At 38.1% G+C, this 13,423-nt stretch overlaps 1 protein-coding gene across 3 annotated transcripts in view; it reads right to left on the reverse strand.

Annotated features, from left to right (window-relative positions):
- mpz (myelin protein zero) overlaps positions 1-13,423 on the reverse strand; it is a 32,514-nt gene that overhangs the window by 4,274 nt on the left and 14,817 nt on the right. For 2 of the 3 annotated variants that reach the window (XM_030160505.1, XM_030160503.1), the window contains exon 5: positions 11,616-11,658. In XM_030160505.1, coding sequence (XP_030016365.1) covers positions 11,616-11,658 — 43 coding nt within the window. Of the gene's footprint in view, positions 1-15; positions 293-11,615; positions 11,659-13,423 lie in introns of those variants that run through there. The other variant, XM_030160504.1, reaches the window with a different exon arrangement.

The following is a 13,423-nucleotide window of genomic DNA, read 5'->3' on the forward strand; positions in this document are numbered from 1 at the left end:
CTGTGGGGGGAGGACGGAGAAGGGGGTCAGGGGGGAGAACAGGGGAGGAGAGTCACTTCAGGAGGAAAGGAGTGTGAGAGTGAGAGATGGGGAGGGTGAGAACGGGTGAGAATGGGTGAGTTAGCAAGTGAGAGGATGAAAGGGTGTGTTAGCAAGACAGGAAGAGGTGTGTGAAGAGGAGAGAAAAACACATTTAGGAGGAGAGAGGAAAGAGAAACACAGAGTAAGGGAGGAGGTAGAGACAGTCCTTTTAGGGGAGGGGGTAGCAAGTGAGAGGAGGCGGTGTCCAGAGCTGTGGGGGGGTGACAAAACAGGTAACCATGCGTTAGGATGGGACACAGTGGCCAGCAGCCTCCAACCAACACCTGTGATAACTGGGTGACAATTGATCAACATCACACACACACACACACACACACACACACACACACACACACACACACATACAATGCATACCACACGGGTGTCACTGGCAACAAATATGAAGCTTGAATTTCCAATGATGCTCAAACCCATACTGATGCCAGATACCTGTTTGATACTGTGTGTGATTCCACTTAAGTTTTTTTTACTGAATATCCTGAAATTTTGCCTCTAAAAATGTTTGGCAATGGCAAAATAAAGCCTTCAATTTTTTTTGTTAAATGACTAATGGAAATACTCTTTAAAGTTCTAATGTGGCACCCATTTAATTCTTCTGACTGATCAGCTGACTCTGATCCCTGGGGTTTTCTTGGATATTCTAATGGCTGACACTGTGGACTGATGGGAAGAACAAGTTACCCCTTTGCTTGAAACACACAGATATTTTAGCCTAGCAATGGAATGTTCCACTTCTGTTTATTCCAATCTGCATATCATAGCCCATACCACCACCTACTAACAACATTAAAATGCTCAGACGTCCCTTCACACCCATTTCCATATAGAATTCTCATTACCTCCGCCAGGGGGTATTGTGACCACTTTGCTTTGTTTGTTTGTTTGCAACTTTATGGAAAAACTATTCCAACCATTGTTACCAAATCGTCCCCACAGATAGGCCTAGGCCCTGGGACCAACCCATTAGATTTTGGGCCAAGTAGGCCAAAGTTCAAGGTCACAGCAAGGTCACAACATCTACAATTTTCGTATCTCTCATCATTGAGCAATTTTCAAAAATTCATAAAAAAATTCAAAACGACTCCAATTAGCCTCCAATTTGATCCACCCGTAGCTTAGAACAATATCTGGTATCTGACACAAAATTGTCCACATCCACTGTGGAATGTGGACTCTGTGGACATTTACATTTAACATTGAAAATCCCGTTTACCACACATTTTTCATTATAACTCAACAAATATTAATTGGAATTTAATATAATTTGACATACACATGACTGGTACCAAGCTTCAACTTCTTCTGCTGTATGGAACAACCTGGAAACTGTTTAATTTAAAAAGATATAGACAATCCACACATGCACACAGTTCGGGGTGCTTGGCGGAGGTTTGCGTTCTCTGAACACTTGTTTTCTTTGGTAAGCCCTTTCAGAAGTTCACCTCATATTTGCTTGACATTTTATGCAAAGTTTCAAACAGGTAGATTAGATATTACTGGAAACTTTTAAAAATGTATTTAAATATAATGATTCACAGACCTTTTCAAAATTTTTAAAAGGAAAAATATTACCATCACTGTAGCAAAAGAGACAATGTATGTTCACTCAAAGAAAGACTTGATGGGCAAAAAGAAACATTCTGTTTCCCATTCTAAATACTTGTGACTTATTTATTTATTTATTTATTTATTTATTTATTTATTTAATCAATAAGCATGAGGATTAAAGCATCTCTCCAGTTGTGAAAACGGTTAATTTTTTTGGAAATTAAACAACAATAAAATAAAAACCAGACCCATACTTAATAGAATGTGTCTCTTCCCACAGTTCCAGACATTTTAAGACATGTTAAGAATGTAAAAACCAAAAACTACATTTACAGCCTGACATTTGTGGTATTTGGTGATATCTAGTCATGAACTAATACACTCCTACGTTCCACTACAGTGGCTGTAAAAGACAGACCCCTAAATCCCTGTAAATCTTAGACCCTAGACTTGTTTTTTTGAGGAGTACACAGGCAGACTCTGCACTTTTACAGACAGGAGGAAGTAACATACCAAGTAGGGAGCTAACAACACAGTCTGCAGTTTGGAGGGATTTCATGTTTGCAGCATCACCTACTTCTGTGGCTACTTTTGCAAAAATGTTTTGGGTGTTGGTATCCTTTGTCATATAACATACCTATATTAATCATGTGATGAAGAAAAAAACATGAGACCAATCAAGCAGAAAAATTGTCGAATAATTGTAGAATTGGTCTACTTTTTCTGGCACAATGCTTCAACTTGCAATTGGCAAAAATGAACGTTCTTGAATTCATTGCCCTAGAAGAACAGCTTGTGACAGTTGGCAAAACCTTGGAAATAAATTGTTTCATTATGTTTTACAAGTTAGATAGGATGGCAATGTTGAAGTAGCAATTGAAGTTGCGTTACACGGGAAAGAATGTTCCTAATCTTCTCACTGCAAGGCGTAGAGCTTATTAATTAGACCCTAGTATTGGATAGATACTCAGCGCTGGGACGGGAAAGGTCAGATCAGTGCATCTCTAATTTGTAGTGCTAATATTCACCATCTTTAAACTGATGGCATGTGTAGGCGAAGAAGAAAAAGTGGCAGAACCAACCAAATTAGGTTTAAAATTGAGTTTTTGGCGATCTATATTAAAATGAACACTGTTAAAACATGCTCTCAGAAAATATCTAGCGGTTAAATGATCTAAAATTCTGCACAACTTTATTGAAATTATTCATTAAGTTACTTTCATGTTGCTAACTTTATCAAACCTCTGTTTTAAATGATTTATCTATGTATTTATTTTTTGTAAATCAAATATTTATTGTCATTTTCCCTCCCTCTTTTTCCTTCTAACATTTACTGTCAACAACAGTTTGTGTAATGTAATATCTCCTCCAGACTCTTCAAAAACACAACGCTGCATCCCTGGAGGCTTACCGTAATAACACTACATTTGCTTAAAACTTTTACTTTTAACCAAATAGAGGCTGGTTGTTGCAAAACTACAAAGCACACAACTAAAATGTTTTGTTTTTTTACTCGTCCTCAACATGTGATCGGACCATAACCACTATGGTGGTTCAAGTCTTTAGCTTCTCCAGACTTTGCTTTAAGGCTCTAATCTTTTCTGACACCGCAGCCATGTTCAGGCCTGTATTTCAATATGCTCTCAAACAAAGGCAGCGACAGATGTATTCCCTCAAGATTAGCGTTTACAAAACTCTTAGCTCAAATTCATATGCAGTCAATCCGTCTGATAATTGTGTTTCTGTATAAATGTCAAACATATTTTAAGTAAACACATCAACTTCAATCACATGTCTGCTATCCTTGAATCAGAGGCATTTCAATTATAGTGCCATGCTTGGCAAGACCAAAATCAATTTCACCTGAAATAGCTGAGAAATTGATTTAACATGTAATGGGATGACAGGAAGGACAAACTTTCTGACAGATTCATGGTTGCAATTAAAGGACTGTGAATTTGGACCAATTAAACTAGGCTTTGTAATGTTCTCAAATGTGACTCTATAGACTGTTTTAGACATTGCTTTAATAAACAGAATGGAAATAGAAAAACAGTGTTCTGTTCTTGTTTTCCAGGTTAAACGACTGTGAGGATTTTTTTTCGACCATGGGCTTCTAGAACACTTTGGTCACCTCATCAGTTCACAAAACCTGTTGGTACAAGCAGTCATGTAGTACTCACATTTTATAGGAATATCCAGGGATAGACCAGGAAAATAGTTGAGGACGTAAATTAAATGTTTGCTACATCAGAAGTAACTGGAGAAGGTGCTTCCATTTTTTTATTAACAACATTAACTCTTTTCAAAAAGATGCAAAAATCAGCATAAGCCAGAGTACACCATAACCTTTTCTCTCACAGTTGTTATCCACCTTTTCCAATATGATCATTCAAAATAAGTTGGTGACAACATGGCTACGGTCCCTCCAACAAATACTTCCATCTCAGGTGTCACTGGCTGACTTGCTCCCACTACCACAGAATTGTGATATTTGTCATTGTTGGCTGATGTAAAAGTTGCATGAATTTTCCTTGTGACTCCTCTGCTTTACAAAAAAATCAGACCCCAAGAGTCTCAGATTTAGTACCAGATCTGAGTCATATATAAGTTTAAAAAAAAAATCCAATTTTGGCCTCTATTGCCTGCAGTCTGAAGTTTGCAAGAGAGAAATAAATTCTTGTTGATGTTTTTGACTGTTAAGCTGTAGCTGCATTCAGGGGTGAACCTGCCTTACTGTCTGATATTTAAAGCAGCAGCTTTCACCAAACTATTACTTACATAATTCATCCATTCACTCCCACTCATTCTTTATATTGTCTGTGCAATGCCTGTAAACATTTCTGTGCAGAAACCTATAAAAGGATGAGAAGTAAGAGGGGAAAAGGAGCGCAACAAATCCATCAGGAAGGTCTGGACATAGTGGACATAAGGTCAAGGTAACACTTAACTTTACAATAGCCACATTCCAGTGTATTAACCTGTGATTTAACCTGCTGAAAAGTACCCCAAGTGTTTAATGCAAAGTTCTCTCATGTATAATGTTTTTTCGATACTGTACTTCAAGTACAGTTCCACAGGTTAAATCACCAGCCTGTACACCATTGTGAAGTATTAGAGAGTACAGATGGAGTTTGAGAGAAATTCTTCTGCGCTACATCAGGTAAAACATTAGGTTAGTCAACAGTGAAAAGCACACTAGAGGCTGCATCTACCCACTGAAGCTGCGCCTAATAATACCCTGCTGATTGCATTAGAAAATTTATCATCTTTAATTATGTACTCTGCAAAAGCAGCGTGCACTCTGACAAGACAGCTATTGAGGTGAAGGCTGCAGCAAACATACAACTCGAAGGGGCGGCTTGTACAGCCCATCCGGTGTCATTACCTTCGATCATACTTACATTCTCTCATACATCATTGTATTGTTTACCATTAAGCATCCCACGGTAGGCTCAGTTTTGTGCTGCAATGTATTGCAGAGTTCCCACGCTAATGATGGGGCTGCCTCATAAACACACTCCAGCTCTGCTCAGGCGAAATGCAGAGCCTCCCTTGTTACAGAGGAAATGTGGGTATAGTGGCAAAAAAAAGGAGGTACTAGTGAGAAGGAGGTAAGTGTCTGCATCCCCTGCTGCATACTAAAAAGAGACAGTGACAGGTGAACGGGAAGATTGAGAGGTAGATGAAGAGTGAGAGGTAGCGATTTTCTGTCCAGAACCAAAGCTGATCAGAACCAAGAAGACCTGAAGAGGGGAGAGGAGAGAAACTGGGAAAGGGAAAGAAGAGGAGGAGGAGGAGGAGGAAGGATCGACAGCACGAGAAAGAGGGGGAATGGAAAGGGTAAAGGAGAGGGGGAATTACAGACAGACAGATGCTTCTCATGGTCAGCAAAGAAGTCAAAGGCATGGAGAAAAAAGAGGAGGAGGAGGAGGAGGAGGAGGATGCAACTGAAGAGAGGGGTAGACAGGGGACCGGATAAAAGGAATGTGAATGAGAGTGGGAGAGGGAGAGGGAGTGAAGGGAGCAACGGAGGGAGAGAGGGAGGCAACTGGGGGATGGAAAGAAGAATGGGTGGGTTGTGTGTGTGCATGTGTGAGCTCGGATCGATACAGGCACACTCAATTATCATTCCAGTACAGTGTGTGTGTGTGTGTGTGTGTGCGTGTGTGTGTGTGTGTGTGTGTGTGTGTGTGTGTGTGTGTGTGCGCGTCCATTCCTCTGAGCTCTCTTATGTGTGCAGCTGCAGGGTAAACTCCTCTCCTACAACTCCACCTAATGGGGAGTAGCACAGACCGTGTGGTTCCTTTGTTTCTCTGACTCTCTCTCTCTCTCCCCCATCACTCCCTCACCCACCGTCTTCAGGAGGTTTGTAGTGCAAGCCCAGCAAACGGAAAGTAACCAAGATGGTGCGGCTGATACAAAATTGTGTTGTGTCAGCAGAGCCTCCTAATCAGGGCTATTTGATCAAACAACCACTTATGAGCGCGCTAAAATCCCACGAGTCCACCGTGTGCGGCGAGATACAAGAGGAGGGGGAAAAAAACAAGCGAGCCCAATAAAAAATAAGGCACAGAGACCTCGGCAGATGGAATAACTGCTTTCCCTGTATATTTTCCTTCCGAGCTGAGACTTTGCAGGAGAGTAACTGTAAATGACAACGTTGTCAAATATTTCAGTGTCCTTTTGGCGGCAAGTTATTTATTCATATATGCACTGTCACTCGCCACAGGCACTTGAGAGCAACTGACTGCAGCTCAAGAGTAACCTGACAATCATACGACACTATAAAGGCAAGAAGAAGACAGAGAGAGGAAGGAGGGCTCTGGGGAGATGAGAGGGAGCTGCTTATTTGAGGCTGGGGGAAGGGTGATTCCCCTCCTCCTGCTGCTCGTTGGGTTTGAGCCAGTGTGGGGACGAGGTATTACCGTATACCTGTGGATACAGGACTCACCGGGTGGGTTTCAGTCCCAGTGCACGGCGAACATCAACCAAAAATCCAAAAACTGGTGCGGGAACTGAAAAGTATGTGCCTTTCCATCTACTGTGAGATGAATTTTAGAAGTTGCTTCAACATCACACTGTAAAAAAAGTCTGTATTTTAACAGAATTTTCACTGTTTATTTTACAGATTTTTCCTGTATTTTTAAGATACAGGAAAATATCAATGAAATGACAAAAATAGACTGTGATTTTACATGTCAAATGTAACATGTAACATGAAAAAACTGTAGCTGTAAATAACCATAAAATTTCAATTTTTTAAAAGAAATTGTTTCTTTTTTCACAGAAAAATACAGTTAAAATACATTTGCAAATGTATCATAATTTCACAAATATTTCTTTTCTATTTATGAGATTAAATTGTTAATTTCAAGTTTAATACTGTAAAAAAATAATTTAAAAAAAGATAAAACTACTGATAATTAACCATAAAAGAAGTATTCATTCTGTAAGTTTAACCAGACTTGTTTGTTAATTGACAAATATCTTGTGTAATTACAGGAGGTTTCACAACAAAAATGTTGAATAAATGTATTTTTATGAATGTATAACATGTATAAGCACTGATAAACTGTCCAAATACAGTTTTTATGGATTGTACAACTTAGTCTCATTGAATATTATATATAAATTTATTTATGTATTTATATGTAATTTGATTGTTTTAATACATGTAAATATTCTTTATTAAACATTAAAAAGTAAAAAAAAAAATATGCAAAAATCTCATGTAAAGTTAGGGCAAAAAACTATATTTTAATTATGGAAAATGACCGTATTTTTATAAGATGGTTATTTTCCATTATTTTACAGTATTTTTTCGGCACCCCTGCTGCCGGAATATTACCGTTTTTTCACAGTTTTTGTTTTTTGTTGTTTTTTTTTTACACTGCAGGGCTGTCAAACTCATTTTGGTTCAGGGGTCACATTTAGCTCAATTTGATCTCAAGTGAGCCGGACTAGTAAAATATAATTACCTACAAATAATGACAACTTCAAGTTTTTCTCTTTGTTTTAATACAAAAAACAAAACATTAAATTATGAAAATATTTACATTTTACAAAAAAGGTGTGGATAACCTGAAAAAAACTGAATTTTCATCAGAAAAATTAATGCAGTTTTAACAGTATTATGCCTTGACTTAATATTTATACGTGTACATTACACACAATGTTACACAAACATTTAGAAACAGGCAAAATATTATTAAAACTTTGGAGTTTGAAACTAAAATAAGAACAATTTCTACAATATTACATCACAATTTATAGATCACAGTGGATCTATAAATGCACAAAACATTTATTAACAGGCAGAATGTTGCTAAAATTGCACATTTCAGGTTCATATTTGTTTTTATTTATGAATTTATTTGCATTTTATTGTGAAAGGATAGTTTGTAAATGTAAATGTTATTAAATGTTTGTGGGGGTTTTTTCACTTACATTTTTTCACATAATTTTTCCAAGAAAATTTGTAGTTGTCATTATTTATAAATTATTATGTTATTATTTTACTTGAGATCCCATTAATCTGTATGTGGAACCTGAACTACAATGATTTGGACCACCTTGACTGTTACTATCTTCAGTGTAATTTTTGCCCTTTCATCCCGTGGGCTGGATTGGAACCTTTGGCAGGTTGGTTCTGGCCCATGGGCTGCATGTTTGACACCCTGAATTAGACTGTGTTTCATGTACAAATGAGCTCCTCAGATGCTGATAAATGCAGAAGATGCTTGGTTTAAAAAACCTGCTTTTTCTTGCCTTACTCTCTATATATGTTGATGTTTTCTTGCCTTTTATCTGATCTGTCATTTCTCTTTGTTTCTGGTATTTATACAGTGAACACTGCAGTCACTTCATCCACACAGACTATAGAATTTTTTTTGCCAAATCTGTTTCCTGCAGTTATTTGCATCAACTTTTTTTTTTTTGACAGACCAGCTTTCGCTCCTCTCCCAAGCTATCTTGTGATATTTTGAGATTTTTTTTTCTTTAAGTTTTCTATATTTCCACTTTGGTGTTTTTTATGTGCAAATTGAAAATATGAATAAAAAGGGAAATGAAGGGAAATGTGTCTACTGACTGCAAAATAGTGTTTGCCCTTACTCCAAAAAACAGAATATTTTAGATATAAAGGTATTCCAACCACAGAGCGGAACTATTTCAGTAAAATATGTAATGAATTTCTTCTGAGTATGTATTATTTTGTATTTTGTCTGACAGAACAAAGTAAGATCTAAGGTGGAATACTGTTTGTACCATTTCCATTTGTCTGTGTGCTTTCATGGTGCTTAATATTACAGTCTGTTTTGTCATTTATTTACCCACTCCATTTCTAAGGGAACACTAATTAATGTTATTAGCTAGAAAATGATTTCCAGTAGCAGTATTTTGGGTTCTATTCTGACACATTTATGAGCTTGCAACAAGATACATTTTTTTGTGCTTGTGCCCATCTCCTATTCCTATGTACAGGACATGAATTAAAAAAATAGTATTCCACTGATATTCTGCTTAATGTGAAAGTTTGTATACTCTTAACTCTACACCAAGTAATTTCTAAACACATGAAAATATGAAGAAAAAAAAAAAAGGAATGGCTGAAGGATCTTCAGCCATTTCTTTTTGTGTCAAAAAAGGATTTTAGAATTTTTTAACCAGCATCCAATTTGTTTGACTACATTAAAAGAGTCTCCCTTTTTAAATCTGTCATCTATTTTTTTTTTTTTTTTTTTTTTTACAAGGCTTGGCATTGTATTATTAGTGCATATCCAAAAACCTGCTAATATCTGATCTGAGCCTGATCATTTAACAGGAAGTGTGTTTCTTCTACTAATTACAAATATGGATTTTAACAGCAATGGTTTTGAGGGCTGATCGAGTAACACACATGTATTTAAGTTTCAACTGTAGCACAGCGAATAAGGGACGTTTAAGATGAAAAGTAGCGCTAAGTTATAGCAGTGCTTTATACTAGCTAGAATTCCTTTCAAACATTATTCATTCAAAGTTTATTTTGCGATAATAAAAAATCTCAAATTGACATCCTGTAAATTCCTGCCAGTAAAGCAATTTCTGTCTCATTTAACTGAAATGGCTACTGGTTTTGCTACAAAAAACATGAATAAAATGTATAGATTAATGAAAATAGACTTGTACCTGCCCTTTTCTTAACGGAAAATAAGGCTTTTTTGAAATGTAAAATCCTATTAACTTCACCTCATGTAGAACCAACGGGAATGCTGGACTTTTGCCATAACCGGGCTAAGCTACAGCAGGTGGTCAAGGTGATGCATATGCAGACGACTACAGATCTATTTCCACTTAACATGAAAACGATCATTACTTAAGATCACCAATGTGGAGATTTGATTTAGGCACTCTTCTCTACCGCATTTTTGCAATCCTTGAGCGACCTGTTTATACCTGACTGCAGTACTGGATACATGTGCATAAAACCAAAGAACATTTTTGTATTACAAACCTTAATTGAAAAATACTCCATTTAGATCATTTCAGATTATTTCACCTGTATCAACCTGAGAATAATTAATTCTTTTTTTCTTTTTTTTTTCTCTGTGTATTGTTCATTTCCGGGGAGGTATTCATATAAACGTTTTTTGGCTTTTAACCTCTCCTGCACAATGATGTTACTTGTTTGAATGTTGTTGGGGTTTTTTTTATTTTCTTTTGCTGTTTTATGATGGGCAAAATAAATAAATAAAAATAAATAAATAAATAAATATCCTCATATTCAGGATAGCAGTGGAATATAAGTGTGCATGTCGATGTAAAAGGACTGTCACACTAAAACGTTACATCTTGCACTTTATACATACACAACATCTTGGTGTCTGTTGTGTTTCAAAGCGACTTTTGATTTAGGAAAGTGCCTTGAAATCAAATCCCTTGATTTAATTTTTTCACTATCAGCATGCAAGGCATACAGTCGATTACAATACACCCCTGCAACCATCCAGCCCCCACATAACCACACAGTAATCACACAGAACTTGCCCCGGTGCCTTGTATTCACAAAAGAATACAAGCAACCAAAATGTCTGATTAATCCACCACTTGAGGCTATCACACTCCCATGAGGAAAAGAGAGAAAAAATACCCCAAATCCTCAGCGTGCAGCAGTGTAAAAGCCCTGATAACAGCTCACACCATAATAGACCCAGTGATTTTCATTTGACTCCCAGTGAGCGAAATCAGCAGCTCCTGTCCATTTCCCCACTGCAAGCAAATCACAGTCCCATTCAACACAGCAATAGCATTAGCGCTGTGACCTGGCCTCGGCCATTTCACAGTCGCTGGTTTGATTTTTGCCCCGTGGCTGTTTACTTGCACCGTGCTGTTTGGCCCCCCTGAAGGAGCTGAAGGAGGTGTGAGGGCCATGAGAAAGCGAGAGGAGGGACAGTACAGCCTTTAAACCACCTCAAAAGCTGCGACGGCGCTGGAATTTTAACAGCGTGAACACTGTTATTAGTGTTTGGCGGGCAGACTTTGAATGACATGTTATTTTGTTGTTGATATGTTGCTTCGAGGAGGAGCCAGCTAAGTGTGTGGACATATTGGAACTGCTTGGACTGCCATTGAGGGAATGCGATTATGAAACTGTGCCGTTATGCACTGTCATGTCGGATGTGTGCTATTGTGTGGCTGTGCTGCCACAGAATGGATGAATATTCCTTCTGACAACAGGCTTACTGAGCCCAACAGATACTCAAACACTGAATGCTATTATAATCGCGCCAAAATGATGTGATTTTACTGTTTGGCGCCTGCTTTGTGACGGCAAAGGAAGCTGTTGCTTGTGGTGTTTGGTGTCAAGTGGATGTGTACATAGGGTGGGGTGTTCAAAGAGAGGAGACAGACAAAGAAGGGAAACAGGAAGAAGAAGAAGAGGAAGAAGGGATGTGAAAGGATGGAGAGGAAAGGAGAGAACTTGCCTGTCTCTGCTGTGATCCCTCTTTCTTTTTCTTGCCATGTTTGCTGGAGGGGACAAAAGAAAGACAATGTCAGGATGTCGAATCTATCTCTCCCTCCAGTGGTCACAGGGCAGCACTGCCTGGCAGCCATCATAAAAGAGAACATCAACTTAATCTACTGGCCCTGTCGCAAAAACAGCCCTCAGGTTAATGCTGGATGCATTAAGATCTCAGGTGATTGGAGAGGTATAAGAAAGATGATGTCTCCACCGTTATCCAGTGGATTATCCTCCCTTAAAGGAGTCATTTTGAATATTTCTATTTTGTGATCTTCAAAAATGAACTCCAATTATCATCAGAGTGCGAAGAAATAGCAGTTCTGACTTTATATCATGATGTAAATGAACAGTACTGCAGAGATATCTGCAATAGTCACCATGCTGATCAGCTAACTTAGGACTTTTGCCCTGTTGATCATTTTAGCTCAAAAATGGTCTGTAATTATCATCAGAGTGTGAAGAAATAACAGTTGCAACGTTAAGCCAAAGATGTCAGTGTAATGTATTGCAGAGATATGTGCAGTAGTTAGAATACTAATCATTTCGCCCTGGACTGTCCTCTCTATTAATACAACATTGTATCTCAGGAGGCGCAGTGAGTCAGTGTAGTTTGGTCTGCTCTCAGTTCAACATGAGAAGAAGTGGTACCGTCTGAGTTGGTGCCATGAAGTATTAAGAGAAATAACACATCCCTGCTAATTGTGATCATCACATCTCAATACATTCTGAGGAACCAGTACAAAAATATACAAAGGTGAGTGTCCACTATATAAGAAGAGTGATATAATAATGATAATAGTTTAAAGCAGGAAAATACCTAATAAGTCATTCATCACTTCACATCAACCCCTTAAAAAGAAAATAAGTGCTGTGGGAAAGAAAAACAGTTTTGTCTTTATCATGAATTGAAATGAAAAATCAAGTGGTTAGTCAATAAATCTGAAACTGAAGCGATTCAAGGTATGAGCTTCATTTTCTAGGCTAAGTCAGTAATTGTTGTTGAGAAGGCTACGGTTAGCTGTCAAACACCAACCCCAAACCACCATCTGCCCATATATGTAGGCTATAAGATGCTCTGTCTGCATCATTGAATCCATTTTACAGATTAATCAGTGTATTCCCAGAGGCTTATGTCTGTTATAAAATCCCAAATGGCATTAACATACTGTATGTTGTTGCTGTGGCTGTTTTCTTGCTACTTTGGTCTTTAAAGCCACCAGACTTTCTTGACATACACGGTCATTTTAGTTTGCAGACCATGGGAGGTTCTGGTCTACCACTGCCTCATTTGTTTGGAGGTGAAGAAACCAGTTAAAACACCAACACCAAATAACAGAAACTAACAAATGGAGGCAGTGGTAGAGCAGGTGGTGCTGTGTTCTGCAAAGTAAAATGACTGTTCGTGTCAAAGGAGTCTGGTGGCAGCTGCTCCAGGGCCTTGGTTCTCTTCAGGAATGGCTGCCTTTTGGCCGGTTAATGTCAGAAAAATATTGTAATTATAGTTCACACTTAAGATAATATGGAGAGGATCTGGTCGTGGACAGTAACACCACACCTTTCTGGTCAAATGCTGCCCCCCACTGTTGATAGCAGCATTTCTGAATAAACCTTTAAACCTCCACTTCATCGCCTTTCATTTTCTTGCTGTCGTCTTTGATTCTGTTTTAGATTCAGTCTAAACAAGATATTATCTGCCTCTTTCCAACTGAATAATCTGAAGTCTAAACCTCTCAGACCTAACTAAATCAAATAGTGGCAGGGCAGCTATGC

This window comes from Sphaeramia orbicularis, chromosome 17, assembly GCF_902148855.1.
Source record: "Sphaeramia orbicularis chromosome 17, fSphaOr1.1, whole genome shotgun sequence".
In the NCBI taxonomy this organism is placed as follows: Eukaryota; Metazoa; Chordata; class Actinopteri; order Kurtiformes; family Apogonidae; genus Sphaeramia; species Sphaeramia orbicularis.